We start from the raw sequence: 12913 nt of genomic DNA on the forward strand, positions 1-12913 counted from the left end.
GAACCAGCATGGCTGTTCTTATGGCTCTCAACCTTTCCAGACTACCTGTACCCTTTTACAAAAAGAAAAGAAGGACTTGTGGCACCTTAGAGACCAACACATTTATTTGAGCATAAGCTTTCGTGAGCTACAGCTCACTTCATCGGATGCATTCAGTGGAAAATACAGTGGGGAGATTTATATACATAGAGAACATGAAACAATGGGTGTTACCATGCACACTGTAAGGAGAGTGATCACTTAAGGTGAGCTATTACCAGCAGGAGAGTGGGGAGGGGAAAAGCCTTTTGTAGTGATAATCAAGGTGGGCCATTTCCAGCAGTTGACAAGAATGTCTGAGGAACAGTGGGGGGTGGGGATGGGGAAATAAACATGGGGAAATAGTTTTACTTTGTGTAATGACCCATCCACTCCCAGTCTTTATTCAAGCCTAAATTAATTGTATCCAGGTTGCAAATTAATTCCAATTCAGCAGTCTCTCGTTGGAGTCTGTTTTTGAAGTTTTTTTGTTGAAGAATTGCAACTTTTAGGTCTGTAACCAAGTGACCAAAGAGATTGAAGTGTTCTCCGACTGGTTTATGAATGTTATAATTCTTGACATCTGATTTGTGTCCATTTATTCTTTTACGTAGAGACTGTCCAGTTTGACCAATGTACATGGCAGAGGGGCATTGCTGGCACATGATGGCATCTATCACATTGGTAGATATGCAGGTGAACGAGCCTCTGATAGTGTGGCTGATGTTATTAGGCCCTGTGATGGTGTCCCGTGAATAGATATGTGGACACTGTTGGCAACGGGCTTTGTTGCAAGGATAGGTTCCTGGGTTAGTGGTTCTGTTGTGTGGTGTGTGGTTGCTGGTGAGTATTTGCTTCAGGTTGGGGGGCTGTCTGGAAGCAAGGACTGGCCTGTCTCCCAAGATCTGTGAGAGGGATGGGTCGTCCTTCAGGATAGGTACCCTTTCAGGAATCTGATTGGTCTTGCATACCACAAGTTACAAGTCACCTAGTTGCTTAGAAAATCAGAAATCAAAATACAAAAATTTCACAGCCACCTTATTACTGAAAAAAATCTTACTTTTTATTTTTACCACTAATGATAACATAAATCATTTGGAATATAAATAGCATATTTACATTTTGGTGTGTAGTATGTACAGCAGTAGAAACAAGTCATTGTCCCTATGAAATAGTTTGTGCAGACTTTGCTAGTGCTTTTATGTAGCCTGTTATAAAACTAGGCAAATATCTAGAGGAGTTGATGTACCCCCCTGGAAGACCTGTGGGACATAACTGCCCCTGATCCAGAACCAGAACAAATAATCCAATCTTTCCTTTATACATCTTGCGCCTTTAATCTTGCCCTCATGTAATAGGGGGTAAAAATATAAGAGCAGCCATACTGGATCAGACCAAACGTCCAACTAGTTCCTTTTTGAACCCTGTTATAGTCTTGGCCTTCACAACACCCTCTGGCAAGGAGTTCCACAGGCTGACTGTGTGCTGTGTGAAGAAATACTTCCTTTTGTTTGTTTTAAACTTGCTGTGTATTCATTTAACTGGGTGACCCCTGGTTCTTGTGTTATGAGAAGGAATAAATAACACTTCCTTAATTACTTTCTCCACACCAGTCATGATTTTATAAACCTCTATCACATCCCCCCTGAGTCGACTCTTTTTCGAGCTGAAAAGTCCCAGTTTTATTCATCTCTCCTCATATGGAAACCACTATTTTAATACAGGCCGTTTGGAGAGATTAGGAAGGAGTAATCTGACAGCACCACGCTGGAGCCAGAATGTGTGTTTTTAACAGCAAAACTCCCGAGGGGCTCCGCTTCCAACCTCAATGTGCACATCCTTATCTGCATCAGGGAAGGGAGGGTTTTTGTTCGGCTCTCCTGTGTGGCTCTGTCACTGTGCTCTCTGTAGGGCGCAGTAATACACCGCGCTGTCCGCCAGCTCCAGGGCTGCGATGTTCAGAATTGTGGAGCTGTCATTAGCCTGGGAAGAAAACCTCTGCTGGGCGAAACCTGCGGTATCACTGAACGTGCTCCCTTTTGCTCCTCTCTGGAGAATGTACTGCGGGGCTTGGTTCGGATACTGACGGTACCAAGAGAGATAGACATACGTATTGCTGGTGCTGTAAGAACAGCTGAGTGTCACAGAACCTCCAACTGATCCAGACACTTCGAGTTGATTGGATTTGACCGAGTCGCCCAGCGCAGAGCCTGAAGAAAGAGAAACACTTTAAAGGACAACATTTCACCTGTAGTTGAGCCTTGGAAAGGATTCCACCTGCATTTGGTGTTTCAGGGAACTTCAAAGGCGTTTAAGGGATTTAGGCGCCTAACTCCATAGGAATCAATGCTGTGAGCAGGAGAAGGGTTGGGGGTTTAACGTTAGGATTAAGGCGAGGGTATGAACAAGGGTTCAGGGTTATGGTGAGGGTGAACTGTCAGGTTGTAGCATTCGCATTTTGGTTAGGGCGTAGGGTAAGGGTTACAGTTAGGGTTCGGGTTCGGTATAGGGTTAGGTTGATGATTATTGAATGTCTCGTTCCCTTAGACTTCTTTGAAATACCAGTTACCTAGGAGATTGAATATCCAAATGCTGAGAAGAAAAGGCGCCTCCATAGTATCTTCTCTAGCGACCCAGTTTCAAACGCCCAGCTACTGCCGCTGCCTGAGAGGAATATAGACGACCCGCCAGTGAGCGCAGCAAGAACAGTGAAAGATTCATTAGAAACCAACGGAGAGGAAGAGGGAGGAGTTTGGGAAATTCATCGGAGATCCAGAAAACGCAGAGGGTTCAGGTCGGCCAGCAGCTGACATATCAGTGTGCTTCGGGGTGGGTGTGGAGGTGGGGGGGTTGTGGGGAAGGGTCTGCTCTGGGACTCAGAGATCTGCTGCGCCCTCCACAGTCTCTGTGTGTGACCATGCCTCAGTTTCCCTAGTTGTAAAAAAAAGGGGGGGTCCCCAGATCCTATAGGGACTGCTGAGATTTCTTGACGTACTCATGTATCATTAGGATTGGGCATGAATATGTTTATCCGCAATCAATTTCGGGGGCTATCACAAGAAAAATGTAACGGGATGAGGAGCCCAACTCCGTTACCCTCCTTTGAAATGCCCAGTCAGAACTCCTGAAAGAATTATTTTAAATTATTTTCGTCTTTCCACTGCTGCCTTTTCCCTCAGCCTCAGTTTAAGTGGAGACCTATAGAGCACAGAAGGGTTTCAAAAGACAAAAACCCGTGTTTATATTTTCCTCCAGCAAATGGCGACGCTTTGTCATGTTAAGAGTTCATGGTTCTCAGCATATAGTCTCGGGAGTAGTGTCTTGCAACTAAATAGTTTCCAAGCAAATCTACCCCAAAAGGCAACTGTCTCTACAGTAGGAGCATTGATTTGACTCTGGAAGAGTTGGTAACTGCAGCTTTACACCACCACTCAAAAATGGGTATTTCCAACAATTTCCCCCTCATTTTGACTCGCCTATTTTACCCCCATTTCACCATAAATGAGCAATTTAACAGTATATTGTCCAAGTGTAAAGGAAATTTTTCATTCCAATTTTATCTCAATTTGTATTTTCAACAATAGTTCACTTTGCCTACATTTGTACTCACCTTGAACACTTATTTTACCACAAATGATTACCCCCCCCACACACACACACACACAACACAGATATCGGTCATCCCTGACGCCAGGAAAAGAGGTGTTAATAGTTTCCTAATTAAAGATCAGGGCCATTATCTTATCCAAGGGCGAAGTTTAAATTAGCTCTTTAAATAAACATTTAGCTTTTAAGGGGAGTTGTATATTTAAGCAGAGCAAATACTCTCTTTCAAAAAGAAAAGGAGTACTTGTGGCACCTTAGAGACTAACCAATTTATTTGAGCATGAGCTTTCGTGAGCTACAGCTCACTTCATCAGATGTTTACCGTGGAAACTGCAGCAGACTTTATATACACACAGAAATCATGAAACAATACCTCCTCCCACCCCACTGTCCTGCTGGTAATAGCTTATCTAAAGTGATCAACAGGTGGGCCATTTCCAGCACAAATCCAGGTTTTCTCACCCTCCACCCCCCCACACAAATTCATTCTCCTGCTGGTCCAGCAGGAGAGTGAATTTGTGTGGGGGGGTGGAGGGTGAGAAAACCTGGATTTGTGCTGGAAATGGCCCACCTGTTGATCACTTTAGATTAGCTATTACCAGCAGGACAGTGGGGTGGGAGGAGGTATTGTTTCATGATTTCTGTGTGTATATAAAGTCTGCTGCAGTTTCCACGGTACACATCTGATGAAGTGAGCTGTAGCTCACGAAAGCTCATGCTCAAATAAATTGGTTAGTCTCTAAGGTGCCACAAGTACTCCTTTTCTTTTTGCGAATACAGACTAACACGGCTGTTCCTCTGAAACTCTCTTTCAAGGCGCTGCTGCCCGTTTTAATGCCTGTACGATTCCCTGCAGCAGGGCTGGGAGGGTTTTTGTACAGCTCTGTTATGTGGCTCTGTCACTGTGCCAGACGTAGGGCGCAGAGATACACCGCCGTGTCTGCCGGCTCCAGGGCTGCGATGTTCAGAACTGTGGCGCTGTCATTAGCCTGAGAAGAAAACCTCTGCTGGGCGAAACTTGCGGTATCGCTGGCAGAGCTGACTTCCTTCGTTCCTCTCAGGAGAATGTACTGCGGGGCTCGGTTCGGATACTGACGGTACCAGTAGAGATAGACACCAGCAGTGTAGCTGGTTTCATAAGAACAGCTGAGGGTCACGGAGCCGCCTTCTGATCTGGACACCTCGAGTTCATTGGACCGGACCGAGTCACCCAGTACCGCACCTGCAACAAGACACTCACGTTCAAGGACATCCAGGTGCACTGGCAGGTCTAGGCTGAGAATTTTTAAAGAGCCCAAGGGGTTTATCAGCCTAATTTCAAACAAATTAAGGTTAGCGCAAAAATTAAGGTTAAGGATAGCCGGGGCGTTCGGATCTGGGTCAGGGTTGGGATCAGGGTTCGGGTTCTGGGTAGAACGGGAGTTGGGAGCCGAATTCCATGACCCGTCTTCCAAAAACCCAGAGCCCGGGTACCTAGTTGGCTAAAGACCGAAAGGCTGAGAATGAAACGCGTCTCCATGGTGCCTCAGACAGCGGCAGCCGGACAAGCTGAGAAGTCGCGGCGACAAGAATCTAAAAGGCAACTTCTCGGAACAAGGGCTGAGAGCGGTTACTGCGGGACCAGCCAAGCAGAAGAGGGCGGAGTTCGGGAAATGAGTAACAGACACAGGAAACGTGCTGGGTTCAGATTAGTCGGCAATTGAAGCGCAGGTGAGAACTGGTGGGACAAATTCCTTCCACTGCACTTCCTGGAAGATCGGTTTCTGACTTTCTGTCTTTTTTTTTCTTATTCATTTTCATTTTTATTGTCCTTCTTGTTGCTACTTGGTGAGAACTGAATTAAAGACATTGTGGGAAGACTTAAAAGCTCTGTGTTGTGTGTGCTGGTTTTGTGGATGTCTTTCTTTCTGTCTCTATGTTTGTGTGTTTGCACGTGTGTGTGTCTGCGTGCTTCTGTGTGTGGAGCCTTTGTGTATCTATCCCACTGGCCCCATGCTGGTTTACTCCAGATAGGGGAATCCAGCCCCACTGGGAGTACAGCTGATTGATACCTGTGGTGGACCTGGCCCAGTTGACTCCATCTGGCGCACAGTGATTCACCTCAGTTGAGGAGCAGACCCACTGTGGGTAAACTGAGGTTACTCTGGGGCGATACAATGGTGAATGCGGCAAAGAGTCCTGTGGCAGCTTATAGACTAACAGACATATTGGACCATAAGCTTTCGTGGGTGAGTACCCGCTTCGTCAGGTGCACACAGATCTAGACTAACACGGCTACCCCTCTGATCAATGGTCAATGAGGCTCAGAAGGCTTCATAGCTGTCAGGCCCTGTGATTCATACCAGCCCCTCCATCTGGTTTAACCTTCTGTCTGGGCCTAGGGATTCTACTCTGCAGTTGTGTTTCTCATGGTGAGAAAGCCAAGGGGGTGGGTTTTTGTACAGGGCTTCCTATTAAACGCCTCACGGTGCCTTCCCACAGAGCACAGAAATACATCGCCGAGTCCGTCGGCTCTAGCTCTTTAATGGTTAAACTGAAGAATTTTGAGGATTTCCTAAATTGTGCAGAAAACCGTCTCCCGGCTCCGTTCTTTTCAGTGTTACTCTGATCTATTCGGAAGAGGAAATCCATCCTCCCTGATCGTTGCTGTCTGTACCAAAATAAGTAGTAATTCTGGTATCCAGTGGAGAAAGTACATTCCAGGGTGACAGTCTGACCCCCCAACTTTTCCAGCTGCCTTTGTGTTTGCGTGACACTGCCTTGTCCCTGGCTGAAACCTGCAGGGAAGGAAAGAGATGCAGGAAAAGTTCACTTTAATTAAGCATGTAAACCTGTAGCACATCTACAGCCGTTCTAGTGTGAGGAGAACAAGAGTCCCTTTAGGATTCACGGCCTCCCAGAAATGGAAAGATTGTTTTTAGGTATTTTGTACAAAGAGAATGAGGCAGGCACAGAATGCGGGATGGGTTTGCCCGCCTTCTAGTAAGGCAGCAGTGAAGTTGGGAATAGAACCCAGGAGTCCTGAGTCCTAATCGTCCATGCTCTACCCACTACAGCATGATCCCCAGTCAGCGCTGGACATAGGACCTAGGAGTCCTGATTCTCAGTCTAACTGCGCTCAACCTCTAGACTCTCCTCCTCTCCCAGAATAGAAATCAAGAGGCCAGATCCCCTCCTTTAAGCTGCTAGACCCCTGCTCCCCTCCGTGAGCTGTGAGCAGAACCCAGGAATTCTGGCTTCTAATTCCACCCCCTGCTCAAACCCACTGGGTAACGGAAGATCTAACACTCGTTTCCCCTTTTAGCGGACACTTACTCCAAGAGAGGAACGCTGTTGCCGTCCAAATCAAGAGTTCTGGAGCATTCATGGTTAAATGTATTGTTCCCAGACCTTCAGGGGCGAAAGCCACCACAATGATGGGTGCAATACAGGAACCCGGAAAGAACAGAAACTTATTGTGAAGTTGCTCTCACAGAAGCAAATCAGAGACATTAAATCTGTGGCAAAACCTCCATTTAGTCCTCTCCTATAGACCCCAGTTGAAGGCTGTTTCCCTCACCATGTACAGCTTATACCCTCCGATAGCGTTTACCCCACCCGCTGTGGCTTTGGCTGGTTCCTGTCACGTGGCACCTTTCTAACCTCCAGATCTCTTTCGCAGCTCAGTAGGAGCAACTTAGCTCTGTCTCATCTTCGAAGGCAAGAGCACAGCAAGAATCACAAGGTCGAGCGTCTTTTTACTTTTTTCAAAGGCTAAAACACACACACACGGGACTGCACAAGGATCCCATTGCCACAGATCTGGGCAGGGCCCTCCCTGTTCACAGCCCAGAGAAAAAATTTTGCCCAGGGTTCTTTCTCCAGCGTGAAGCAAAGTTAACCCGTTGACTCACGACCTGGGGATCTGGGCCATTGACCCTAGGGCGATTTAGGCTACCTGGGGTCTGGCCCACTGAATTCAATGGGGAACCCTGATTTACACCAGCTGAGACTTTGGCCCGTTTACGCTACTGGAGCGAGGTCTGATTCCCACCTGCTGGGGTCTGGCCCCAAAAGCAGACGGAGCTATTCATGGGAATTGTGGTGTGACAGGTACTGACATCTGGCTCATGCGGTTCTGGGTATTTTGGGGGAGGTGCGGGGACGGTTCCTGGAAGAGGGTGACATTTCCACACAGTTAGGGACCGTGCGGTTTCCGTCACACCCTGCACCGTTTGATTCAAACCGCTGCTTGTGGCTTGTTGTGTCTCTTTCTGCTGATTTCTATCTGCGCCAGTTTTGTCTCCGAGTCAAGAGAAAACTAATCACTAGATTTTTGTAAAGGTCCCTCTATTAACCCTCCCGCAGTGGTAACTTAAGGCCCACACAGCTATAGCACAGAAATACATCGCCAAATCGCTTGGTTCTAACGCCGCAATTCTCAGACCCACGTATGTTTCTGGTTCCCTGAAGTCCAGTGAGAACCGGCTCCCAGCCCCGTTGTGCTCCCTTTGGGAAGACCTTCGGAAGAGGTACTTCGTCTGGCCGCTGCTGTCCTGTTTGTACCAGTATGTGTCATAACCTGCATCTTCAGTCGAGAAAGTACAGTCCAGTGTGACAGATTCACTTTGTACCCCGCTCAGCTGTCCTTCTCTTTGGGTGACACTGTTCTTCTCGGTACTTAGTCCTGCAAAAAGAGTAGATGCAAATTAACTATAAAAATTAGCACCGCTTTGTCTGCTGTCCACTGAGGATCTCAAAGGGTTTTCCAATAGGTGTGATCTATGCCCATACACCCTTTCTTTCTATCTATCTATCTATCTATCTATCTATCTATCTATCTATCTATCTATCTATCTATCTATCTATCTATCTATCTATCTATCTATCTATCTATCTATCTATCTATCTATCTATCTATCCCCACACACATTCTCTAACTAGATAGCTAATTGTCCCCCACACTCCCTCTATCTACCTATCCCCATATACCCTCTCTATTATTTGTCCTTCCCCTCTCTGCAAGATATATCTATTTGTCTATATCTGTATTTTTTCTCATACTCATTTTTAGAAAGGTTGCAGCTGAGATCTTCAAAGCCGCCAAAGAGAAGCAGATCAGACGTCCTAAAATTGATGGGAACTGGCTACCCGGATCCGATAGGCAGATCTGTGAATCCCAGCCCGAATACAGAATGGCGTCTTTTCTTTATAAAGGGAGAATAATTTTCTTCTCTAAATACCACGCGATATTCAATGTTACAGTTCAGGGATTTTTTTTTTCGCCCCGAACATGTTAAGAGCGGGAGCTCCCTGGCCCTTACAAACACATTTCGACTTTCACACTTTTACACATACACAATGAACATCACAAAACTTGATCACACCTGACAACAACAGTAGAATATGGAGCTGTACTAGTCGAGACCGCGTGCTCGCTGCAGCTTCTAATTAACCTCGGGGTCACGAGGTGTCTGCAGCGAGCAAGAGAAGATTTCTCCCGCTTGTGTTAATTTGTTTGTTGTTTCCTTTATCTATATTTAATGACTGCGAACGATGTAAACACGAGCCCTGCTTTTTCCGTAAGCCCCACTTCAATTTCCTTCCCGCCTTGTACTGCACATAGCAACAAGCTACAAAGTCAAAGGTGGTTAATATGCAGGTCTGGAGCGCCCCCAAGTAGATATTCACAGCAACCAATAAAAACTAAAACTGTCAGAGACCACCCAGAAGGGGAAAATTCGCATGGAGTTTCAGGGTGATGTTTCTCCAGAGGAGAATTTTTGGAAACCGGTTTATTATTATTATTATTATTATTATTATTATTATTATTTATTATTATTTTATTATTTTCTAAGCTGTGAGACTTTAAGGAAGGCGATACCTTAGCACATGTTAAAAAAACTTCTTCTCTCTATGTCCAGTCATTATTCAAATTCCCCCTGGTGTACAAACTTCAGACTTGCAGGAAAACTCTGTGTTTGTTGTTGTTGTTGGCTGGAGATTAGGGCTGGGATATTCAAAAGGGCCTAAGGGAGTTGAATTTCATTGGAATTTGCAGAGGAAACTGGGTGCTTAACTCTTGAAAATCCTAACCACAATTACAAGTGGCTCATTAAAGGATTCAGTGTTAGGAGAAATACTGATATGAAGAGTAGGTATTTTTAACCTACAGCCAGGTATTGCTACTCTAACAGCAGCTGCTACTGCCCTCCCCTCTGCCACCTCTCAGCTGTGCCGCCCCGGAGGGAGGAAATAAGTTGCTTCTCTGTTTGTAAGGAAGGTTTGAGAGCAAAGCTGGACCTGTAGTTAGGCCAGGATCCTAGGATTTGGGAATCTAGTCCCTCCTCTACCAAACACTATCTCTGTGACCTTGGATGGGTAATTTGTTAATTCTCTGCGCTTGAAGACCTCATCCCTAAAATGGAGATAATACCCCTGCCCTATATCACAGAAGTGTTGTGAAAATTGAATAATTCAAGGCTGTGAGGAGCTCAGCTAATGGGGCCCATAAAAGTAACTTAGATAGACGTTATGGGCTTATGGTAAATTTTTCAAAAGTACCTAAGTGAGGTAGGACACTAAATCCCATTTTCAAAAGGCCCTTTTGAAAACGTTCTTCTTAATGCGGGGAATTATGGGATGACGTTCTATGTCATGGAGGAGTCAAAGAGATAATCATCCAGCTGCCTCCTGGTTTTTAAAATCTGTTAATCTATTATAACTGTCCCTGTTCATTTTTAATGGGAATCTGGTGTTCAAAACCCGAAATCAGATTAAAACGCTGAGACCAAGCATTTCCGAGCACACAGTTGGAAATTGACGGTCATGGTGATGGCACCTGGACAATAAAACTGAGATCTGGGCTGGCCCTGTCAGGCAGGGAACTGCACAGACACCTAGTGAGAGACAGCCCCTGCTTCAAAGGTTTTTCAAACTCAAAAGCCGAGACAGATGGGGAAGAATGCAAGTGAGGGATGTGGGAGGGTTTTGTGCAGCTGTCTGCGGGGACTCTCTCACTGTGTCTCATTCAAGGCACAATAATACACAGCTTCGTCCGCCAGCTCCAGGCCTGCGATGGTCAGAACTGTAGCAGTGGCTTTAGCTTCAGAAATGAACCTCCTCTGGGCAAAATCTGCGTGGTCACTGATGGTGCTTCCCTTCGCGCCTCCCCGGAGAATGTCCTGCGGGGCTTGGCTGGGGCTCTGGCGGTACCAGTGGAGAGAGACACCGCTATAGCCGGTGCTGTAGGAGCAGCTGACTGCCACAGCGCCTCCTTCTGTGACAGACACGTCGGGTTCAATGGATTGGATGGAATTGCCCCACGCAGCACCTGCCACAAAACGAAACACTCCGGATATAGACAGTCTAAGAGTGCACACTGCAGGAGAGAGCAGAGGAGCGGAGCGGAGCAGAGATAGAAAGAGAGTTAGACAGAGAAAGGCGGAGTGAGGGAAAGAAAGGAACCGCTGGTAGAAAGATAATTAAGGATGCAACTTGGGTATGAGAGACACAGACTCACACGCAGTGACACAAGCTGCATGACCAGAAACTCCCCGGACACCGAGTACCTAGGAAGAGGCTCAGCAGCAAACACTTGCTCATTGTTTAAGACCCCCGGTAGTTCCACTCAGAGGCGTTCAAACCACACTGCAGAAAGAGTCTCGAAAACCTGAGCCAGATTCTCCCTTACTCCTCTGTGGGGCGGATCTGAACATACACAAAACCCCCGGTGCACAGGAAGCAGAGGGAAGTGGGGGTTGCCGCCGAATTCACTGCAACATCAAGTTTATTTCCTTCTGGTCATTCATCTGGGGATCCCCCCTACCCCCAGTCTAGAAAAAGTCCTGATTTCTTTGTAATTGTCAGGGCATAGGCAAGATATCGCGAGTTCCGGTGACCTCGGGGTGCATTTAGTCAGTGCGCGGTTTCCTTGTTAATGGGTAACTAAAAAAGGAAGGCAGGCGGGCGGGAGGGAGGGAGGGAGGAAGGCAGGCAGGCAGGCAGGCGGGCGGGAGGAAGGCAGGCAGGCAGGAAGGAAGGCAGGCGGGCGGGAGGGAGGGAGGGAGGAAGGCAGGCAGGCAGGCGGGAGGGAGGAAGGCAGGTAGGAAGGAAGGCGGGCGGGCGGGAGGGAGGGAGGAAGGCAGGCAGGCAGGCAGGCAGGCAGGCAGGAAGGCAGGCAGGCTGGCGGGAGGGAGGAAGGCAGGCAGGCAGGAAGGAAGGAAGGAAGGCGGGCGGGAGGAAGGAAGGAAGGAAGGAAGGCAGGCAGGCAGGCAGGCAGGCAGCAGATAGCTAGACAGTGTCAGCAGCAGTTAATCAAATCACTTGCCAGGGCTGCTATACCGCCAGAGCCTCTTTGTTCCGCCCTGCTCCTGCCTGGACCTGGCCCTGCTCCTGCTCTGAGCTCCGCCCTGCCTCAAGTTGCAGGTAACCCTAACCTGGCTCTCAACTCCCATTCCTGATTTCGGCTTTGCCTCTTGGCTCTGTCTTCTGGAGGCTCCCTCCTGCTCTAACCACTGGGTCTGACTGCCAGCATCCTGGTCAGAGATAGAGATTGGCTTTGCTGGAGTTACAATGGCTTTCATCTGAGATGCGGTTCTGCACCAGTCGAGTTCTCTCAGGCATATAGAAACTGACTCCGTGTTTTAAACAGAAGTTTCCAGACTCAGAAAATACGGTAACCCATTTCTCAATGAAGTTTTTTTGTAAGACAACACACATCGTAATAAAATATTACAAACCTCTGCACATAACTACTCTCGTAGATATCAATGAGGTAAGAAGGAGTCAGGCTTGGTGAGAGGAGATTGGTGGTACAAAATGATACAGGGACGGAGACTGGAAGATAGCTAATGTAACACCAATATTTAAAAAGGAGTCTAGAGGTGATCCCGGCAATGACAGACCGGTAAGTCTAACGTCAGTACCGGGCAAATTAGTTGAAACAATGGTAAAGAATAAAATTTTCAGACACATAGAAGAACATAAATTGTTGGGCAAAAGTCAACATGGTTTCTGTGAAGGGAGATCCTGTCTTACTGATCTACTAGAGTTCTTTTTAGGGGTCAACAAACATGTGGACAAGGGGAGCAATTTCATGTGAAGGAAGGGAGGGTTTTTGCACAGCACCGGGATGAGGCTCTGTCACTGGGCCCTCTGCAGGGCGCAGAGATACACCGCTGAATCTGCCAGCTCCAGGGCTGTGATAGTCACAACTGTAGAGGTGTCATCAGCCTGGGGAGTAAATCTCTTCTTGGCAAACTCTGCAAAATCACGGACAGAGCTGTATGTCTTGGCACCTGTTCGGAGA

General features: G+C 47.1%; 1 gene segment (V, D, J or C); it reads right to left on the reverse strand.

Annotated features, from left to right (window-relative positions):
* Positions 1-10619: 10619 nt before the first annotated feature.
* On the reverse strand, positions 10620-12228 carry LOC140896818 (immunoglobulin lambda variable 1-40-like). The segment is given in 2 exon segments: positions 10620-10936; positions 12177-12228. Coding segments are annotated over 2 exon segments (369 nt in total).
* Between the last annotated feature and the right edge of the window lie 685 nt (positions 12229-12913).

Source organism: Lepidochelys kempii, chromosome 13 (assembly GCF_965140265.1).
Source record: "Lepidochelys kempii isolate rLepKem1 chromosome 13, rLepKem1.hap2, whole genome shotgun sequence".
Lineage (NCBI taxonomy): Eukaryota > Metazoa > Chordata > Testudines > Cheloniidae > Lepidochelys > Lepidochelys kempii.